General features: G+C 41.0%; 1 protein-coding gene across 1 annotated transcript in view; it reads left to right on the top strand.

The window, feature by feature from the left end:
• Window positions 1-13,562, top strand: part of TSPAN15 (tetraspanin 15) — a 31,730-nt gene extending 18,168 nt beyond the window's left edge. Inside the window, exons 4-8 of the mRNA XM_060682241.2 lie at window positions 125-220; window positions 5,854-5,970; window positions 9,109-9,156; window positions 11,098-11,214; window positions 12,343-13,562. Of these exons, the coding sequence (XP_060538224.2) occupies window positions 125-220; window positions 5,854-5,970; window positions 9,109-9,156; window positions 11,098-11,214; window positions 12,343-12,498 (534 nt within the window). The 3' untranslated portion in view covers window positions 12,499-13,562. The remainder of the gene's footprint in view (window positions 1-124; window positions 221-5,853; window positions 5,971-9,108; window positions 9,157-11,097; window positions 11,215-12,342) is intronic.
• Window positions 13,563-17,311: the final 3,749 nt, after the last annotated feature.

Genomic DNA, 17,311 nt, shown 5'->3' with positions numbered 1-17,311 from the left:
TTATTATGATGAAAAAGTACAATTTTATAGATACCTCCAAGAAGCTCTGTTGTCAACTACTGTACTCAACTTTATATGAATGTATGCTGACTCGTTTTTTTTCCACTTCTTTTTCTTTTTAAAGACAATTGAGTTTTTAAATGAAAATATCGGAAGAGGAATTCAGAATTACTACGATGACTTGGACTTCAAAAACATTATGGATTTTGTTCAAAAGGAGGTTTGTTTTTCAATATCAACTCAATCGTGCCCAAACTGCTATATAGATTCATTAATATTCTAGCAGTTGACGATATTTTCTTCCCCTGCAGCGCCTTAAAAATTGCCAGAATTTCAGGAGAGACATGCTAGATTTTTGTGTTTCTTTAGGAGAGCTTGTGAAATATTGGCGATTGCACACAAAGTCTCAAAAATAATTTCAGTTTAAAAATATATTGTATGATGGTGTACGCAGTCAGAAAAATAAAATTCATTTCATAGTAATATATTTAAAAGCTTTTGTGGAAATCTGCCAGAACTGCAGGCCATTTCTGCTGCTTCCATGAGCAACTTCCATTGAACATAATAAAATTAATGGGTGACATCCATTGGATTACAAACAGAAGCCATCTATCAGCAGAAAGAAAAAGAAAAATTATTTTCTACAGTTCCTTCCAACCATGATAATCTCTATTAGTTTATGTTAGGCTTGACTCACATACACCATATTTCATCTCTGATGTATAACATCAGTTACAAAACTTGGGTGCTTGTGTGGCTTTCTTCATTGCAATATATACCGATAGTTTATATTTAACCATATACATAGCTTTCCCACTGATTTTGATAACTCTAGCCTCTAGCTATATAGAGAAAATTCTTCGTTAGCTTTTCTAGTGTCACTGCTCTAGAAATAGTGGATGGGTGGGGGGTCCTTTCTCAGATAGAGTAAGAAAAGGGATAACTGGAAATTTCCCTTCTCTGTTTCAATGCAATTCTGTAGTAATAATATATTAGATATTAATATGTCTCTAAGAGTGACACATTACCATAATAAACCTGTGACATTATGATAAAACTATGATAAAAGATTATCAAAGAATGGAGATTTATTTATTTAATCATTTGCACCACAGTATTACAATTTATACCATTTTTATTTATTTATTTATTTATTTATTTAATTTGTATACCGCCCTTCTCCCAGAAGGGACTCAGGGCGGTGAACAGCCAAAATTAAAACACATACAAATGCAAAAGTTAAGATAATTAAAAGAATTAAATCATTGGCTACCCAAATTTAAAACCCCAATTCCATAAAATTTAAAATCCCAATTAAAAACCATTTAGGCTAGGCCGGCTTGATGAAATAAAAACGTCTTCAGGGCTTTACGGAAGGTCCGGAGGTCCGGGATCAATCGTATTCCAGGAGGCAGCTCATTCCACAGGGCGGGTGCCCCCACAGAGAAGGCTCGCCCCCTGGGGGCCGCCAGCCGACATTGCCTGACCGACGGCACCCCGATGAGGCCCTCTCTGTGAGAGCGTATTGGCCGGTGGGAGGTTATCGGTAGCAGCAGGCGGTCTCGCAAATACCCTGGCCCTAAGCCATGGAGCGCTTTAAAGATGAGAACCAACACCTTAAAGCGCACCCGGAAGACCACCGGGAGCCAATGCAGCTCGCGCAGGAGAGGTGTTACGTGGGAGCGCCACATCGCTCCCATAATCACCCGCGCGGCCGCATTCTGCACCAGCTGGAGCCTCCGGGTGCTCCTCAGGGGGAGCCCCATGTAGAGAGCGTTACAGTAATCCAGGCGTGACGTAACCAAGGCATGAGTGACTGTGCACAAGGAGTCCCGATCCAGAAAGGGGCGCAACTGGCGTATCAGGCGAACCTGATAAAAAGCCCCCCTGGCCACGGCCGTCATATGCTCTTCTAAAGACAGCCGTGTGTCCAGGAGGACGCCCAAGTTGCGAGCCCCCTCTGTGGGGGTCAGTGACTCGCCCCCAATAGCCAGCGATGGCACCAGCTGGCTATACCGGGACGCCGGCATCCACAGCCACTCGGTCTTGGAAGGGTTGAGCCGAAGCCTGTTCCTCCCCATCCAGACCCGCACGGCCTCCAGACACTGGGACATCACTTCGAGGGCATCATTGGGGTGGTCTGGGGTGGAAATGTACAGCTGAGTGTCATCAGCGTACAGATGGCATCGCACCCCAAAACCACGGATGATCTCACCCAGCGGCTTCACATAAATGTTGAACAGGAGCGGCGAGAGGACCGACCCTTGCGGCACCCCGCAAGCAAGGCGCCTCGAGGTCGACCTCTGCCCCCCTGCCAACACAGACTGCGACCGGTCAGAGAGATAGGAGGAGAACCACCGCAACACGGTGCCTCCCACCCCCAGTCCCTCCAGCCGGCGCAGCATGATACCATGGTCGATGGTATCAAAAGCCGCTGAGAGGTCTAACAGGACCAGAACAGAGGAACAACCCCTGTCCCGAGCCCTCCAGAGATCATCCACCAATGCGACCAATGCCGTCTCCGTGCTGTACCCAGGCCTGAAGCCGGACTGCCACGGATCTAGATAGACGGTTTCATCCAGGAACTGTGGGAGCTGTCGCGCAACCACACTCTCCACAACCTTCGCAACAAAGCGAAGGTTGGAGACCGGACGATAGTTTGCCAAAACGGCTGGGTCCAGAGAAGGCTTCTTGAGGAGGGGCCTCACCACCGCCTCTTTCAAGGCGGGAGGCAAGAAACCCTCTCTCAGAGAAGCATTTATGATCCTCTGGAGCCAGCCTCGTGTTACCTCCCGGGTGGCCAGTACCAGCCAGGAGGGGCACGGGTCCAATAAACATGTGGTTGCGTTTAATCTCCCCAGGATCCTGTCCATGTCCTCAGGAGTCACAGGGTCGAACTCATCCCAGGTAACATTCTCAAGACCAGCCTCAGTCACCCCGCCGGGATCTACCCAGTCAGAGTCCAAGCCTTCCCGAATCTGAGCGATTTTATCGTGCAGATACTGTGCAAAATCCTCAGCCTGCCCTTGCAAGGGGTCCTCCCGTGCTCCCTGATGTAGGAGGGAGCGGGTCACCCTAAACAAGGCGGCTGGGCGGTTATCTGCCGATGCAATAAGAGCGGAAAAGTGGTTACGCTTTGCCGCTTTTATCGCCACTAGATAGGTCTTAATATGAGACCTAACTAGTGTTCGGTCGGATTCGGAGCGACTCGCCCTCCAACCACTCTCTAGGAGTCTTTTCCGGCGCTTCATCTCCCTCAGCTCCTCGGAAAACCAAGGGGCCGGGCAGGTTCGGCGTCGGGTCAGAGGCCGCAAAGGCACGACTCGGTCCAGAGCACCGGCGGCTGTCCTATCCCAGGCAGCCACCAGATCTTCAGCCGAGTCGTGTGCCAGAGTTTCAGGAACTGGCCCAAGCTCCCTCTGGAACCTATCAGGATCCATCAGGCGCCTGGGGCGGAACCACCTGGTCGGTTCCGCCTCCCTGCAGTGGGGTGCAGCGGTCGAAAGGTCCAGTCTCAGGAGAGAATGGTCCGACCATGACAGGGGTTCAATAACTATATCCCCTATATCCAGACCACTCCGCCACTGACCAGAGATAAAAACCAAGTCCAGAGTGTGTCCTCCCGCGTGAGTGGGGCCATGAATTAATTGTGTCAGGTCCATGGCTGTCATGGAAGCCATAAACTCCCGAGCCATCCCAGACGCCCCACCGGTAGATGGCAGGTTGAAATCCCCCATGACCAAAAGTCTGGGGGTATCAACCGCCACCCCGGCAATAACGTTGAGAAGCTCGGGCAGGGCCGCTGTCACGTGGCAGGGAGCCAGGTACGCGATCAGCAGGCCCACCTGCATCCCATGGCCCCACTTCACCAGGAGAGACTCACATCCGGCTATCTGAGGTACAGTGGCCTCCCTCGGATCAAGACCTTCCTTTATAACGACCGCCACCCCCCCACCCCTGCCCTGGGCCCTTGGCTGATGGAATGCGCAGAAACCTGGTGGGCACATCTCTACGAGGGGGACCCCCCCCTCTTGGCCCAACCAGGTCTCTGTAATACCTGCCAGGTCCGCACCCCCCTCCTGTATTAGCTCACAAATGAGGGGGGCCTTATTAACCACGGACCTGGCGTTGCACAACATCAGTCTAAGGCCTGGGCTCTGAGACTCTGGACAGCCGGGGAAACGAGAAGAGTCATGGGGGCCGAGGCATGCCACCGCTTGGAGATAGCGGGTGCGTGCCCCCACCACCTGATGTGGCCCCCTACTCCCGCCATATCTGCCCCTCCCAACCACGGTCCTGATAGAACTGCCCTCCACCCTATCCACACTGAGCTCCTCCACACCCCGCTCCCCGCCTTCCGTTCCATGCCCCTGTAACGGGCCTGACCTATGCCCCTCCCTCCCCACCCCCCGCCCTAAGCCCCTTAAAAGATTACAAAAAGACAATTTTAAAAAACCCCACAATCCCCTCTTTGCGGCATGCCACCTCTCGGGGTTCCAAAGCCCGTCATCGAGGTAGGCCCTTGATAGAGTGGAGGGCCAAGCCTGCGAGAGGGGGGAGTCTCGCAGACCAAAAAGCTCCGCTGCGGAATACATCTTGACCACAGAGGATGGGAGCAACCATATCCTAGGGGTCCATATAGAAGGTCCAGGGGAGAGACATGGAATGGGAGTCTCAAAAACATTTTCAACAGGACCGGTCCACTGTCCCCTCACAACAGAGGACGAAGTCAAGTTCCAGGTCGACCACAGTCCAAGGGGGGGAAGGGGGAAGACCCAACCACCCTCTCACGGAGGTCCGATCAACCATTCGACCCCCTCTTGTGGTGAGATGGCAGCGATGAACCAATGTAGACAGCACAGCATCCGGGGCTCAGGTCCAAAAACCGCCCTCTCACGGCGGTTGGTCCGATGGTCAGGTCCCCTCTGCTGGCAGATGCAAGAATTCAATATCATCCCAGTTCAGCCAGATTATAAACATATCTGATCTGAAATAAGCCCCACTGAATTTAATAGAATGAAAGCCTGGATGGAGCTGAATGTTTTGATCAGTAAGAAGTTTGTTGAAACCTGAAACTCTTTGTGAAGGAAATAGGTTATTAAAATTCTCATGAACTTGTGAATCCCCTATGATCATATAGATACATTGGAACACAAGCTGAATGGAATGAATGTGAGGTGTGGAGGAGCAGTGATATTTATATATTATATTTATATTATATTTATATTAATATTATATTATATTAATTATATTTATTATATTATATTAATTATATTTATTGTGTTATATTGTTTTAAACATAATTAAATTAAATTAAAGTACAATGACATCATTATTCGGAAGAAAAAATACATTGTATTTTACGATTATACTGCTTTCCAGCTCTCACATTTTTTCTGTATTTATGCATTCAAATATGCATTGGGATTTTCAAAAATCTTTTTAAAAATGTAACCATTTAATTTTTTACATTTCTTTATTTTTGACCTTAATACTGTTATTTTTAAAATTCAAACTAACTCACATTCTTTTTCTTTATGATTCAACAAATGTCTTCTTGCATACACAGATATAGGCAACTCACATATAATATACTCTTTAATCACTAATCTTTGAAGTGTACAGTAGTTTGGGATTTGACTGAAATCTAGTCAGATCAAATCTTAAGGCCTTATTCCCCTATAGAATCTTCTCCAAAACTGTTTTCTGAAGATTATTGCTTATCACATACTATATAACCACTGTTAATAGGTATTTTTTTTCCTTGACTGGATCGTGATTTTTAAATGAGGAATATTTACATTCTGCAATGATGCTAAGTATGCTACTTTATAATACCCTTTTCTCTTCAAGTTTAAGTGTTGTGGTGGAGAAGATTTTAAAGACTGGTCAAAAAATCAGTATCATGATTGTTCTGCTCCAGGACCATTAGCCTGTGGAGTCCCATACTCTTGTTGTGTCGCAAATAAGGTAAAAACAATGCATTATTCTCAATGAATTGGGAAGCTCTTTTTAGTTTTTGTCACATTGTGTAAAATCAATAGTTTCCCCCTAAAAGCTAAGCTTGTCAACAAAAAAGAATAATCTGTCTGTGGAAACATTCATAATAAAGGGTGCAGAGAAGAGCAACAAAGACATAAAGGGTTTAGAGGCTAAATCATATGATGAACGATTGAAGGAACTAGGTATGTCTAGTCTAATAAGGAGGACTAAGGGAGATACGATAGCAGTCTTCAAGTACTTGAGGGACTGTCACAGATATGAGAGAGTTGACTTATTCTCCGAAGTACCTGTGGGCAGGACAAGAAGTAATGGGTAGAAGATCAGAGCTAACCTAGAACTAAAGAGAAATTTCCTGACAGTGAGAACAATCAGTGGAACGGTTTACCTCTGGAAATTATGGGTACTCCATTACTGGAGGTTTTCAAGAAGATATTGGACCAGCCAATCTCTGAAATGGCATAAGGTCTCCTGCTTGAGCAGAAAGTTGGACCAGAACACTTTCAAGGTCCTTCCCAACCCTATTGTTCTATAGTCTATGTTCTATCCATCAGTTTGACGTGATTTGTACATGTTTCACAAATGTTGCCAAAAAACCCTGCATGTAATAGTTGCCAGAAATCTAGTTTGACTTGAAGAACTACAACACACAAAGATTGTATAAAATAAACCGAAAGGAAACATAATTCATGGTTATATTAGGAGTATAGACTCTAAGTACAATTTCCCTAACAAGAATTTGAATAAATTGGATAAATCTAAAAACAAATTTTTTTACTAGACTACACATGGATAAATCTAAAAACAAATTAATTTGTTGGTATTAGGCTTTTCTACTGATAAAGAAAACTTTTGCCTTATTAAAAATATTTTTGAAGCAAGTGAAGAGCCAGACTTTTTTCCTTCTAACACATCATTGAGGCATATTATATGATGTAACACTTTTTGTGACAGTCACAAATCCACTATGAAATATGGCTTTTTAAAGGCCATACAATTCTAATAATAAATTCATATCTAGAATATGTATCATTACAGTTCATGAAAGGAAGTAAATCTAGGTTCAATAATGCTAAGTTTATAGTACCGTGTTTCCTCAAAAATAAGACCGGGTCTTATATTATTTTTTGTTCCAAAAGATGCATTAGGGCTTATTTTTTTGTTAAGTCATATTTTGGGGGAAATACGGTACTAATTGTGTCCATCTGGCTGATGATCTTAACTGGGGCTTATTTTGGGGGTAGAGCTTATATTACAAGCATCTTGAAAAATCATACTAGGGTTTATTTTCCAGCTGGGTCTTATTTTCGGGAAAACAAGGTAATTTAGCTCTAGGCAATAGTTTTTGGAGGTAAACTATCTGTAAGACTCTGATACAATTATCAATAAGAAAAATGTATATAGTCTATTATCGGATAATACCAATACCAATGTGAGGGTAATACCCACTGCCTTTATGTATTTTTTTCAAATGCCTTCAGAAGGATAAAAATAGCAGTGTTTTTAGTTATAAAATTAAAACTGTAAACATCCAAAATAATACTCCTCAACATCTTTTCAAAGCTGTCTTGTGTTATACCCATTTATCTGAAAGATGCCACACCACCACTCTAAAAATAAATCAAGCCAAATAAATATTAACTGTTTGACATAGTTACCAAAAGTAGCTTGGCTTTTTCACTGGAAAAATACAAATGTGAGCAGCAGTTATTCATTTATTCTACGGTCATGGAAAAATATAATTAATAAGTGAGGTTGATGCCTTTATTTTTGGGCAAGCTTCATGGAATAGATAAGATCCGGATAATAGGTTTTGCCATTTCAGTGAAAATTTGTTGGGATAGTGTAAACGAAGGCTTTTCAAGCCCAGAAAATCTTGCCAGATCAAAAAAGCTGACTTTTTGCTATCTATAATAGTGTACTTATCAGGCCTAGGGAAGGATGTGGCATGAGTCAAGCCCATTTACAGAGGTGTCAAACTGGCAGTCCGCAGGCTGGATGCATCACACGCAGGCCACAATGATCCTGGATCCGCAAAGGCAAACATGTTGCGATACGTGATCGAGTTTGACACCTGTGCTCTAGCATAAGACATTTGATTTGCATCATTATCCAGGGACACGTATATTTGCCAACGTTCAACTAAGTACAGTAGGGCTATGAAATAGTTGACACAGGATAAAGCTGAGCGTGGCTTGACTCAGTCCAGATCCTTTCCCTCTGTAAATTTGTAAATTTATAGTGACTTGGACAAACACCTTTTTTGGTACAAGTATCATTACTTGGAAGATAGTACTTAGGGTTATTCAGGTACTAAGCAATTGAAATGGGTGGAAATTGTGTGTTTTTTTAAATTGATTCCCTTTAGGGGGTTAGCATTCAGAGTATAATCCCAGTAAATTTGTAACTTTCTTTGCTTAATTCAACTTGAATGCTCTTGTTCAAGACTTAAACATATGGGACAACAAATCTTGAATTTTCAGAGATATTCAAGGAAAGATCCTTGGCTTAATCCTTTCACCAGCTATTTACAAGAGAAATAGTGGTCTAATGAAACCAAGTTTATGAAGGAAAATAGTTGAATGGCCAAGTATGTACAGTAAATCAACGAACTGAAATATACATTCAAACAAGTATTATAGATGTCAAAGTCATGTATAGAAGCTTGAGCATTTAGATATTAATACATTTTATCCCATTTACAATGAATTGTAATAATTTGGATGCAGGGAGGTTCATTTGTGCTCCCAAATACTTCCTCTTGAGATACTATAAACCTAATAAAAATATCAAGAAAGCTAATCAAATTATTTAAAAAGATACTTAAAAACGTGGCAGAACTAGGTAGTGATTTTTCACATTTTAGTGTTTTTCTTAGCTATTTGAACATTAACAGAAAATGTTTTTCATACAACAAGTGAATATTTTGTACTCAAACTGTAATATACACATAATGGGTTTTAATTTTTCTTGTTTCTTTAATTTTTACTTAAGGAAAAGTAAAAAAAAATGTGATTATGTTATAATTTTTATATCAAGTTCTAAAACAAACTAAATCTGTTCATGTTACATTGTAAGTAAATGTGTTTATATGTGTTTTTTCCCCAGACAACGGTCATTAATACCATGTGTGGATATAAAGTGATTAATGAAGAGGTAAGGAAGTGAAATATATATATATATATATATATATATATATATATATATATATATATATATATATATATATATATATATGTTTATGTAAGGTTTATATAAGTTTATGTAAATTATATATATAATTTACCATTTTATAGTCAAAGGCTGAGTGCTGAAGAATTGATGTTTTTCAATTGCGGTGTTGGAGAAGACTGTCAGAGAGTCCCATGGACTGCAAGGAAATCAAATGAGTCGATCCCAAAGGAAATCAATCCTAAAGGTTCTTTGAAAAGACAGATACTGAAGCTGAAGTTCAGATATTCTGGTCACCAAATTAAAAGAGAGAATTCATTGGAAAAGACCTTGATATTGAAAAGATAGAAGGCAAAAGGAGAAGGGGACAGCACAGGACGAGATGATTAAATGGTGTCACTGATGCAGAGAACATGGGTTTAGGCAAACTCAAGGAAACAGTGGAGAGCAGTGGGGCCTGGCATAGTCCATGGGGTTGCGAGAAATCAGACAGGACTTAGTGACTGAAGAACAAAATTTAGCACTTAACAATTTATTGTTTTAAGGAAGGCTAACTCTATGCATTTTTTCTCTATGCATTTTTTCTTTATGCATTTTTAGTAGCCTTCCACTACTTACTTTTGTCTTGTGCTCTTTATTTTGTTTTGGCAAAAACACCCACAAAAAGGACAGTACATAAACTCCAGTGTTCCTTGTGATTAAAAGCTTGATAAAAGTATTGGCTTCATGGAAACAGACACCAAGGAGAACAGGACAAAATGCAAGCCACATCCAGATTTTGAGAGGTAGACCAGGAGAAATCGCTGTAAATTCATCATTCTATTATTTGCAGTGTGGGATAGCATTTAGTTTCAATTGCCACGATATAAATAATATCAGTCAGAAAAGAGGAGTGAATTGCACATCCTTTCTCTTATCCATACTTCATGATTTAAATTAGGACCTTTAAATAAAATGCAGATACAATTTGAACTAATAAAAACATTATTCGTATCAAAACACATAAAACTTTTATCAGATAATGGCCTATGGATTTCTCTAGTCAGGTAGCCATGCATTTAATCTCTCATCAGTGATCATGGTATCTTCTATAAAGATTGGGAGTCAGAGGCATCGTGCTCCTTCTCAGTTCTTGTGGGTGGTGCTAGGAAAGTCAGCACAGTGGGTGCTCAGATGTGGGGTGCCTCAAACTCAAGTCTCTCTCCCCACCCGCTGTTTAACTTCTACATGAAACCACTGAGAAAAATCGTCCATTAGTTTGGGGTGAAGCAATATCAGTATGATGTCACACAGTCTTATAACTAGAGAGACGGTAGAAATCTTGATTTGTCTTCCATAATTTCTATAACATCCATATCAGTGGTGGGTTGCTCCTGGTTCTGTCCGGTTCTTGCGAACCGGTAGTAAAAGCGGCGGGAGGCTCCGCCCACCCGCCTGGACGTCATAATGGATGATCTGCACATGCGCAGAAGCGCGCACATGCACTCCCATTGCAAACCGTTAGTAAAGGTAATTAGAACCCACCCCTGATCCATATGCAATATAAAGTTGTCCAGGTGTGCCCGTTATCTCAAAGTGCCAGATTGAGGAATGCTTTCGAAGTATAAAAAAAATAAATTGGCCTGTGTGGAATTCCTTGGAGAGGAAGTTCTACAAGGAAGATGGTAATCAAAGCCACCGTTGTGACTTTGTTGTTTCCCCAGCACCTCAGTCTAAATGATCAAATAGAATTTGGTCATGGGCACTCAGATATCTCAGCCATGCCAAGCCTTCTCCGGGAAATCTGCTTGACAAGAAGCTATTCTTGCCAATTCACTCCAATAGTGGGTTGTCTGCATAAAACGTGCGAGAGCTGTAGGCAATTAAGAAAGTGGAAAGCCATTTTCTCTCCCTGCATTAACAAGCTTGTAATTCATTACTTTACAGCGCCTGAGTGTTCAACACGTCATATATATCAGAGGATGTATAAATGCTGTATTCATTTGGTTTACAGACAACTATGCCATCATGGCTGGGATTTTGCTGGGTATATTGCTTCCACAGGTAACTCTTTTTATAAGATAGATGGAGCATTGCCCTCCCTCCCTCCTTTCCTTCCTTCCTTCCTCCCTTCCTCCCTCCCACCCACCTACCGTGTCTGGGTCTGGATCAGTGGTAAAATTCAATTTTTTTTACTACCGGTTCTGTCAGTGTGGCTTGGGTGTGGTGTGGCTTGGTGGACGTGACTTGGTGGGCGTGGCAGGGGAAGGATACTGCAAATTCCCCATTCCCACCCCACTCCAGAGGAAGGATACTGCAAAATCCCCATTCCCTCTCCACTCCTGGAGGAAGGATACTGCAAAATCCCCATTCCCTCTCCACTCCTGGAGGAAGGATATTTCAAAATCCCCATTCCCATCCCATTCTGGGGCCAGCCAGAGGTGATCAAAATCCCCATTCCCATCCCATTCTGGGGCCAGCCAGAGGTGGTATTTGCCGGTTCTCCGAACTACTCAAAATTTCCGCTACTGGTTCTCCAGAAACTGTCAGAACCTGCTGAATTTCACCCCTGGTCTAGATTCCACCACCTCCTTTTGCCCAGGTTGCTGGTTGGGCAAGGAATCCTGAACCATAGATTGCAGCAGGGTCCTGCCTGGTCAGGAACCTCTCCTGATCATAGGAGAAAAAGCTAGAACTCACAACTCTTACTCAGCATCATTACTTCTTTGGGCTTTGTGTAATGTTCATGATGCAGTGTCAAAGTTGGGCAAAAATCGTGCATTCTTGCTGTCCTCTGAAGGGCTATTGGATCAGAGCCAATATTCAGGTAGTTCTGACAGGTTCTGACAGGTTCTGGAGAACTGGTAGCAGAAATTTTGAGTAGTTCAGAGAACCGGTAAATACCACTTCTGGTTGGCCCCACACCCATCTATTTGCTGCCTCCCGAGTCCCAGCTGATTGGCTGGGTCTTCTTTTGTTGCCCTGCACAGGAGAACGGAGCTGGAAAGCAGGTTAGTGGGGTGGGGAGGGAATGGGAATTTCACAGTATCCTTCCCCTGCCACGCCCACCAAGCCACACCACGCCCACCAAGCCACGCCCACAGAACCGGTAGTAAAAAAAAATTGAATACCACCACTGAATTGGAAAACAGATAGTCCGTGAACAATTTTGTTTGTTTGTTTGCTTGACAGTTTTTTGGAGTGATGATCACTTTGCTGTACATCACCCGAGTAGAAGACATAATTACTGAACACAAGTTGAATGAGTCCCTGCTTCAAGCAAGGAGGAGACAGAGGGGTGATGATGAGCCAGCTGGAGCTGGGTGCTGTATGTGTTTTCCTGAGTAACACCAGGTTGCCCTTTGACCGAGACTAACAGTTAATGTCCCCTTGCACTGTGCCTTGAATGTAAACTTGAATGTACTGTGATTTGTAAGTAATAGATGACAAACGTCCTGACACTTTCCAGACATCATTAACAGAAGATATCTCCAAGTGTTCCTTATTACAGCGGGATTTGTTCCTATGTTGGAATTTCTTTTCTTTTGTGACATCCCAAAAAACCCTAGCCAGTTTCCTGTTGTATGATAATCCAGGAGAGAAATAATAATTTATTCTAAGGTAATTATTATATGCAAACTGACTTTATACTTAATTGATCTACCTAACAGTATATATAGCAAGGTGAAATTATACTTTTTTCCCCCATTACTGCTAGAATATGGCTAGTCAGCCAGTGCAGGAAATGTTTCACAAATCCAGATTTGTATTGATTACCCACCATAAAATAATTCTGTGTCAGAAACAACACACACACTCTTCTTTTTTTATGGAAGGATAATATATCTGGCTCCTATGTATTATTAATTGGGTGAATTCTTGCTTTTCTAAAAACTCGGGCTTGCTGCAGTGTTGTTTTTAAAATGAACGTAATTTTCAAGCTCCTCGTGCAGATTACATAACCACCACTGCAAATCATAATACTGTAATTTTTCTGGGAATAATCTAATGTGAAGTCTTGTGTGGGAGTCTAGGTAAACACATTTAACTTTCCAATTGTTTCTGTGTTGATTCCTAGCCAATGAAGTATTTTAAGGAACTTGATTTTCATTCTTGTGCAATCATCTTTTTATGCTGCTTCTAACAGATAACTGGGAATTTTAAGGGCCTTTGCTGTGTCTTTTGTACGTTCCTGATCTAATCCACTGTGTGATCAGTTAACTAAAAGCTGCTTATTTTGATGCCAATTTTTAAAATTTGTTTTTAACTGTATGGAGTTTCATATATTTGATATCCTTAATTAATGTATTTGTCTTCTGTTTCTAAACAGAATTCAGGGGTGTACAGATGTGCCACTGAAAAATTATATTGTTTACATGAAAAATAAAAGTTATGGTTTTGTAAAATAAAAATATAATTTTTTCGCTTTGGAGTTGGGGAAACTGAGTGGGTTTCCTGACATAAAATGTTTCAGTTCTTTTTAAAGGCTATAATAGTTCTCCCTCTGCAAAAAGTTAGCCTAGAAATGTTGCATGCAATTGATTAATACCAATAAGACATACATTATTGCAACAGCATTCACTAGTCAACAGTTAGTTAATTAATGAGTAAATAGGTGGATAAAATGAGGACCCAAATTGTTGGGGGCAATATGCTGACTTTGTAAACCGCTTAGAAAGGGCTGTAAAGCACTGTGAAGCGGTATATAAGTCTAAATGCTATTGCTATTGGCTAAAACATGAAAAAATATACTCTCAGCATGGATTTTTACATGTAGATATCGAAGATGAAATAACAGAATAAAAGAACTAATTTGCAACGAAATTGGCAGTCTTGGAGCTCAAACCAACAATGTAATTACCAACCCATGCTACTAATATTCAAAGACATTTCAAAAGAACTAATGTTAACAATGAACTATTGTTCATTGAGCAAGCAAGACAAAAACAAATTCTACCACACAGATTTATCCAATGTAGTATATGCAGTTTTCCCACAAGCATTTTTAATACATTTCCTCTGACAGGTTTTTATGCAATTGTCCATAATAAAACCGTTTGAAATATACACTAATCATCTGTCCCAAGTATACATATTTTTATTCAAAATGTTGGCGATGAGAAAAGTAAACATTTATGCATCTTATGAGTTTGCATTGGTACGGAACATTTTAGGTGACATTTGTGCAGAATTCAGGGGTGAAATCCAGCAGCTTCTGACAGGTTCTGGAGAACCGGTAGCGGAAATTTTGAGCAGTTTGGAGAACCAGCAAATACCACCTCTGGCTGACCCCAGAGTGGGGTGGGAATGGAGATTTTGCAATATCCTTCCCCCAGGAGTGGGGAGGGAATGGAGATTTTGCAGTATCCTTCCCTGGAGTGGGGTGGGAATGGAGATTTTGCAGTATCCTTCCCCTGCAACGCCCACCAAGCCACGCCCATCAAGCCACACCATGCCCACCAAGCCACGCCCACAGAACCAGTAGTAAAAAAATTTGGATTTCACCATTGGCAGGATTTCTTTCATATTCCAGAACAGCTTTGGGGGATGACTACCCTCCCCTTTCCTTTTCCCCCCCCCACGAGCCCTCAAAATTTTGGAGATTTTTCCCATTTTTTTTTAAAGCCTGGGTATGCACCAGGACTTGGGTACAAACAAGTTCTTTTTCTTTTAAGAGATAGTTGTTTTTGATTACATTAAGGCTTCCAAGAGTCAGAGAAAATTGTCCCCTCCCACTCTCCATCATCCCCCAACACACATTTTCAATCTTTTTTTCTTCTGTAAGTTTCTCAAGTTGTGGCAATTCCCTTCTCTTGGTCCCTTACTGTAATCAAGTGTATTAGTCTGAAAACCTAACAATAATAAGACAGAAACCGGGAATGCAGTCATTCCACATTTTGTACTGCAGGTACTTCATCCTTTCCTTACTCACTTCGTAGGGTCTACTTTATGATGTATGGAGGTTAACTCCTAAAACTCTCAAGCCAGCATGCTAGCTAGGGAATTTTAGAAGTTGAAGTTCACACAACTTAAAATTGTCATTGTTCTAGAGAATTCCAGGTAAATTGGGTGGTGTCTTCCAACACCCAGAAATGTTTAGAAACAAGTACTGGTATCTAATTCCTAACAAGTCAAAGCTCTTCAAACAGCCTGTTGTCATTTTGTTTTGGTCTCAAGAAGCCTTTGTCACTTTTTGAACACATTTTAGTTAAGATTGAGAAACAAGGGCATACATTATAGCTCCTAGAATATTTCACCACAAGAGTAACGAGTTAACTATGTAGTTTACAATTAAATTGATGGTACTTCAATTCTGAAAAGAGGGGGAGTTGGGGCAAACGCTAAAAGTGAGTGACGCAAGTGGAAATAAAATTCATTTTGAGCTCAGCAAATCTTTTCCTCTTCCCAATCCCTAGCAAACTGTGGATCCTTTTAATGCTGTATCTGTAGATCATTTAATTCAGGTTAGCCTCTCCAAAATGGAATTGGCATTATCAAGCCAAGCAACAATGAAGAGGACTAAACTCTACACCAAGGATTAAACTCCAACTGGGCTCATGATAAATCAGGCATGATATTGATCATAATTGGGGGGGAGAAATGATCCCAGTTCTAAAATTCAGAGTGGAAAATGTTCTAAAAATAAAAGCAAAGAGAATTCATGGCAGTTGTTTTATAAACATTCATAATACTATACAGAACAGAAATGTCTTCCAATCAAGCTGAAAGCAAGCATGGAACAGACACTGCAGATCTTGAGTCAAATCAAACAACATGCAAATGCATTTATCAGCAATTTGTCAAACCAGGAGTCCTATTGAACAGAGAAGGTGGTAATTGTTTTCTTGTAGTTTTAATAGCATTAGGGCTACTGGTAACAAAAATAACATTAAGAAATAGAATACCAGGAGTTAAACTAACAATTCAAGAACACACATGGAAATTATATGCCAATTATATAGTATTCACAGTTACTCAGCTGGAGGACTGCCTAATACTGTTATTGGAATATATACATAAATATGGGTTTGTATCAGGTTATTAGATCAATGAAGATAAAACTCAAAATATGACATGGAATTTAACAAAGGGACAAAATTCTGCATCTGATAGAGGTTTAACATTATTGCAAAACAGATGAAATACTAAGTACCGTACTTCCTGGACAAAAATAATTTCTTAAAAATAAATCAGATATAGCTTATATGTTCAGAGGTGGAAAAAAATTAAACTGAACTCGGTTAGGAAGAATACAACCATCAAAATGAATAGACTTAACTTTCTTTTCCAAATGATCCCAATACATATTGAAAACAAGTTATAACGTGTTTGGCATAAACAGGAAAGGAACTACACATGGTTCCCAAAAAAACCAAGGATTAAATTCAAGATTTTACAGCATTCAAAAACTGAAGTAGTTTAGTGGCTCCAAACTTGAAATATGATACCAGCTGATTGACATAGATTATATATCCTTATGGTTAACTCTGGAGGATTCAAGATATCTCAGGATTGACACAAACAAACAATTTATAGGAGAGCATGCAATAACATATTGCATGACTTGAATAAATGTAGGAAAAGAATAAGTCTAGATTTTTTCCTTTCTTGCTTTCCTGATATATATATTTTTTTATCAAGAAGAGAACAAAGATATTCACTCAGTGGAAACAACTAATTTGACAAAATTCTATTTTGCAATCTAAACAAAGATTGTATCTCAGATTCTCATTTCACAACCATCTAATTTGCTGGTAGTGCCTTACCAGACATGTGGAAGCCATGTGACTCAGGTCCCCATAATATAACCTCTCCCCCCCATGTCTAAGTCTTCTGGAATGGACTAGGTTGGGTCTTGCCTACTTGCATGGGTTCCTCAGATGCAGGAATGGCCAGAAAGATCTTTTAGAAGCTTGAATTCTGGCCCTTTTTTGCTGTAGACGTCCATCTTGCAGACAGAGCTGCATTAATTCTCGAAGGGTTCCTGGACACTTAGAACCAATTCAACAAGACATTTTTTGGGACAGATTCTTCTGAAACGGGTCAGTCAAAGCTGCAACATTCCAGTCCAAATCTTGGTACAATAACTTGAAGGTGCTGATGGGCCACACCTTTGCTTCAATTCAAGAATGCGCTTGTTGGTACGCCAAGGTTATTCACA

Source organism: Pantherophis guttatus, chromosome 6 (genome assembly GCF_059756535.1).
Source record: "Pantherophis guttatus breed Tessera chromosome 6, ASM5975653v1, whole genome shotgun sequence".
NCBI lineage: Eukaryota > Metazoa > Chordata > Lepidosauria > Squamata > Colubridae > Pantherophis > Pantherophis guttatus.
This window is presented reverse-complemented; position numbering and strand designations above follow the sequence as displayed.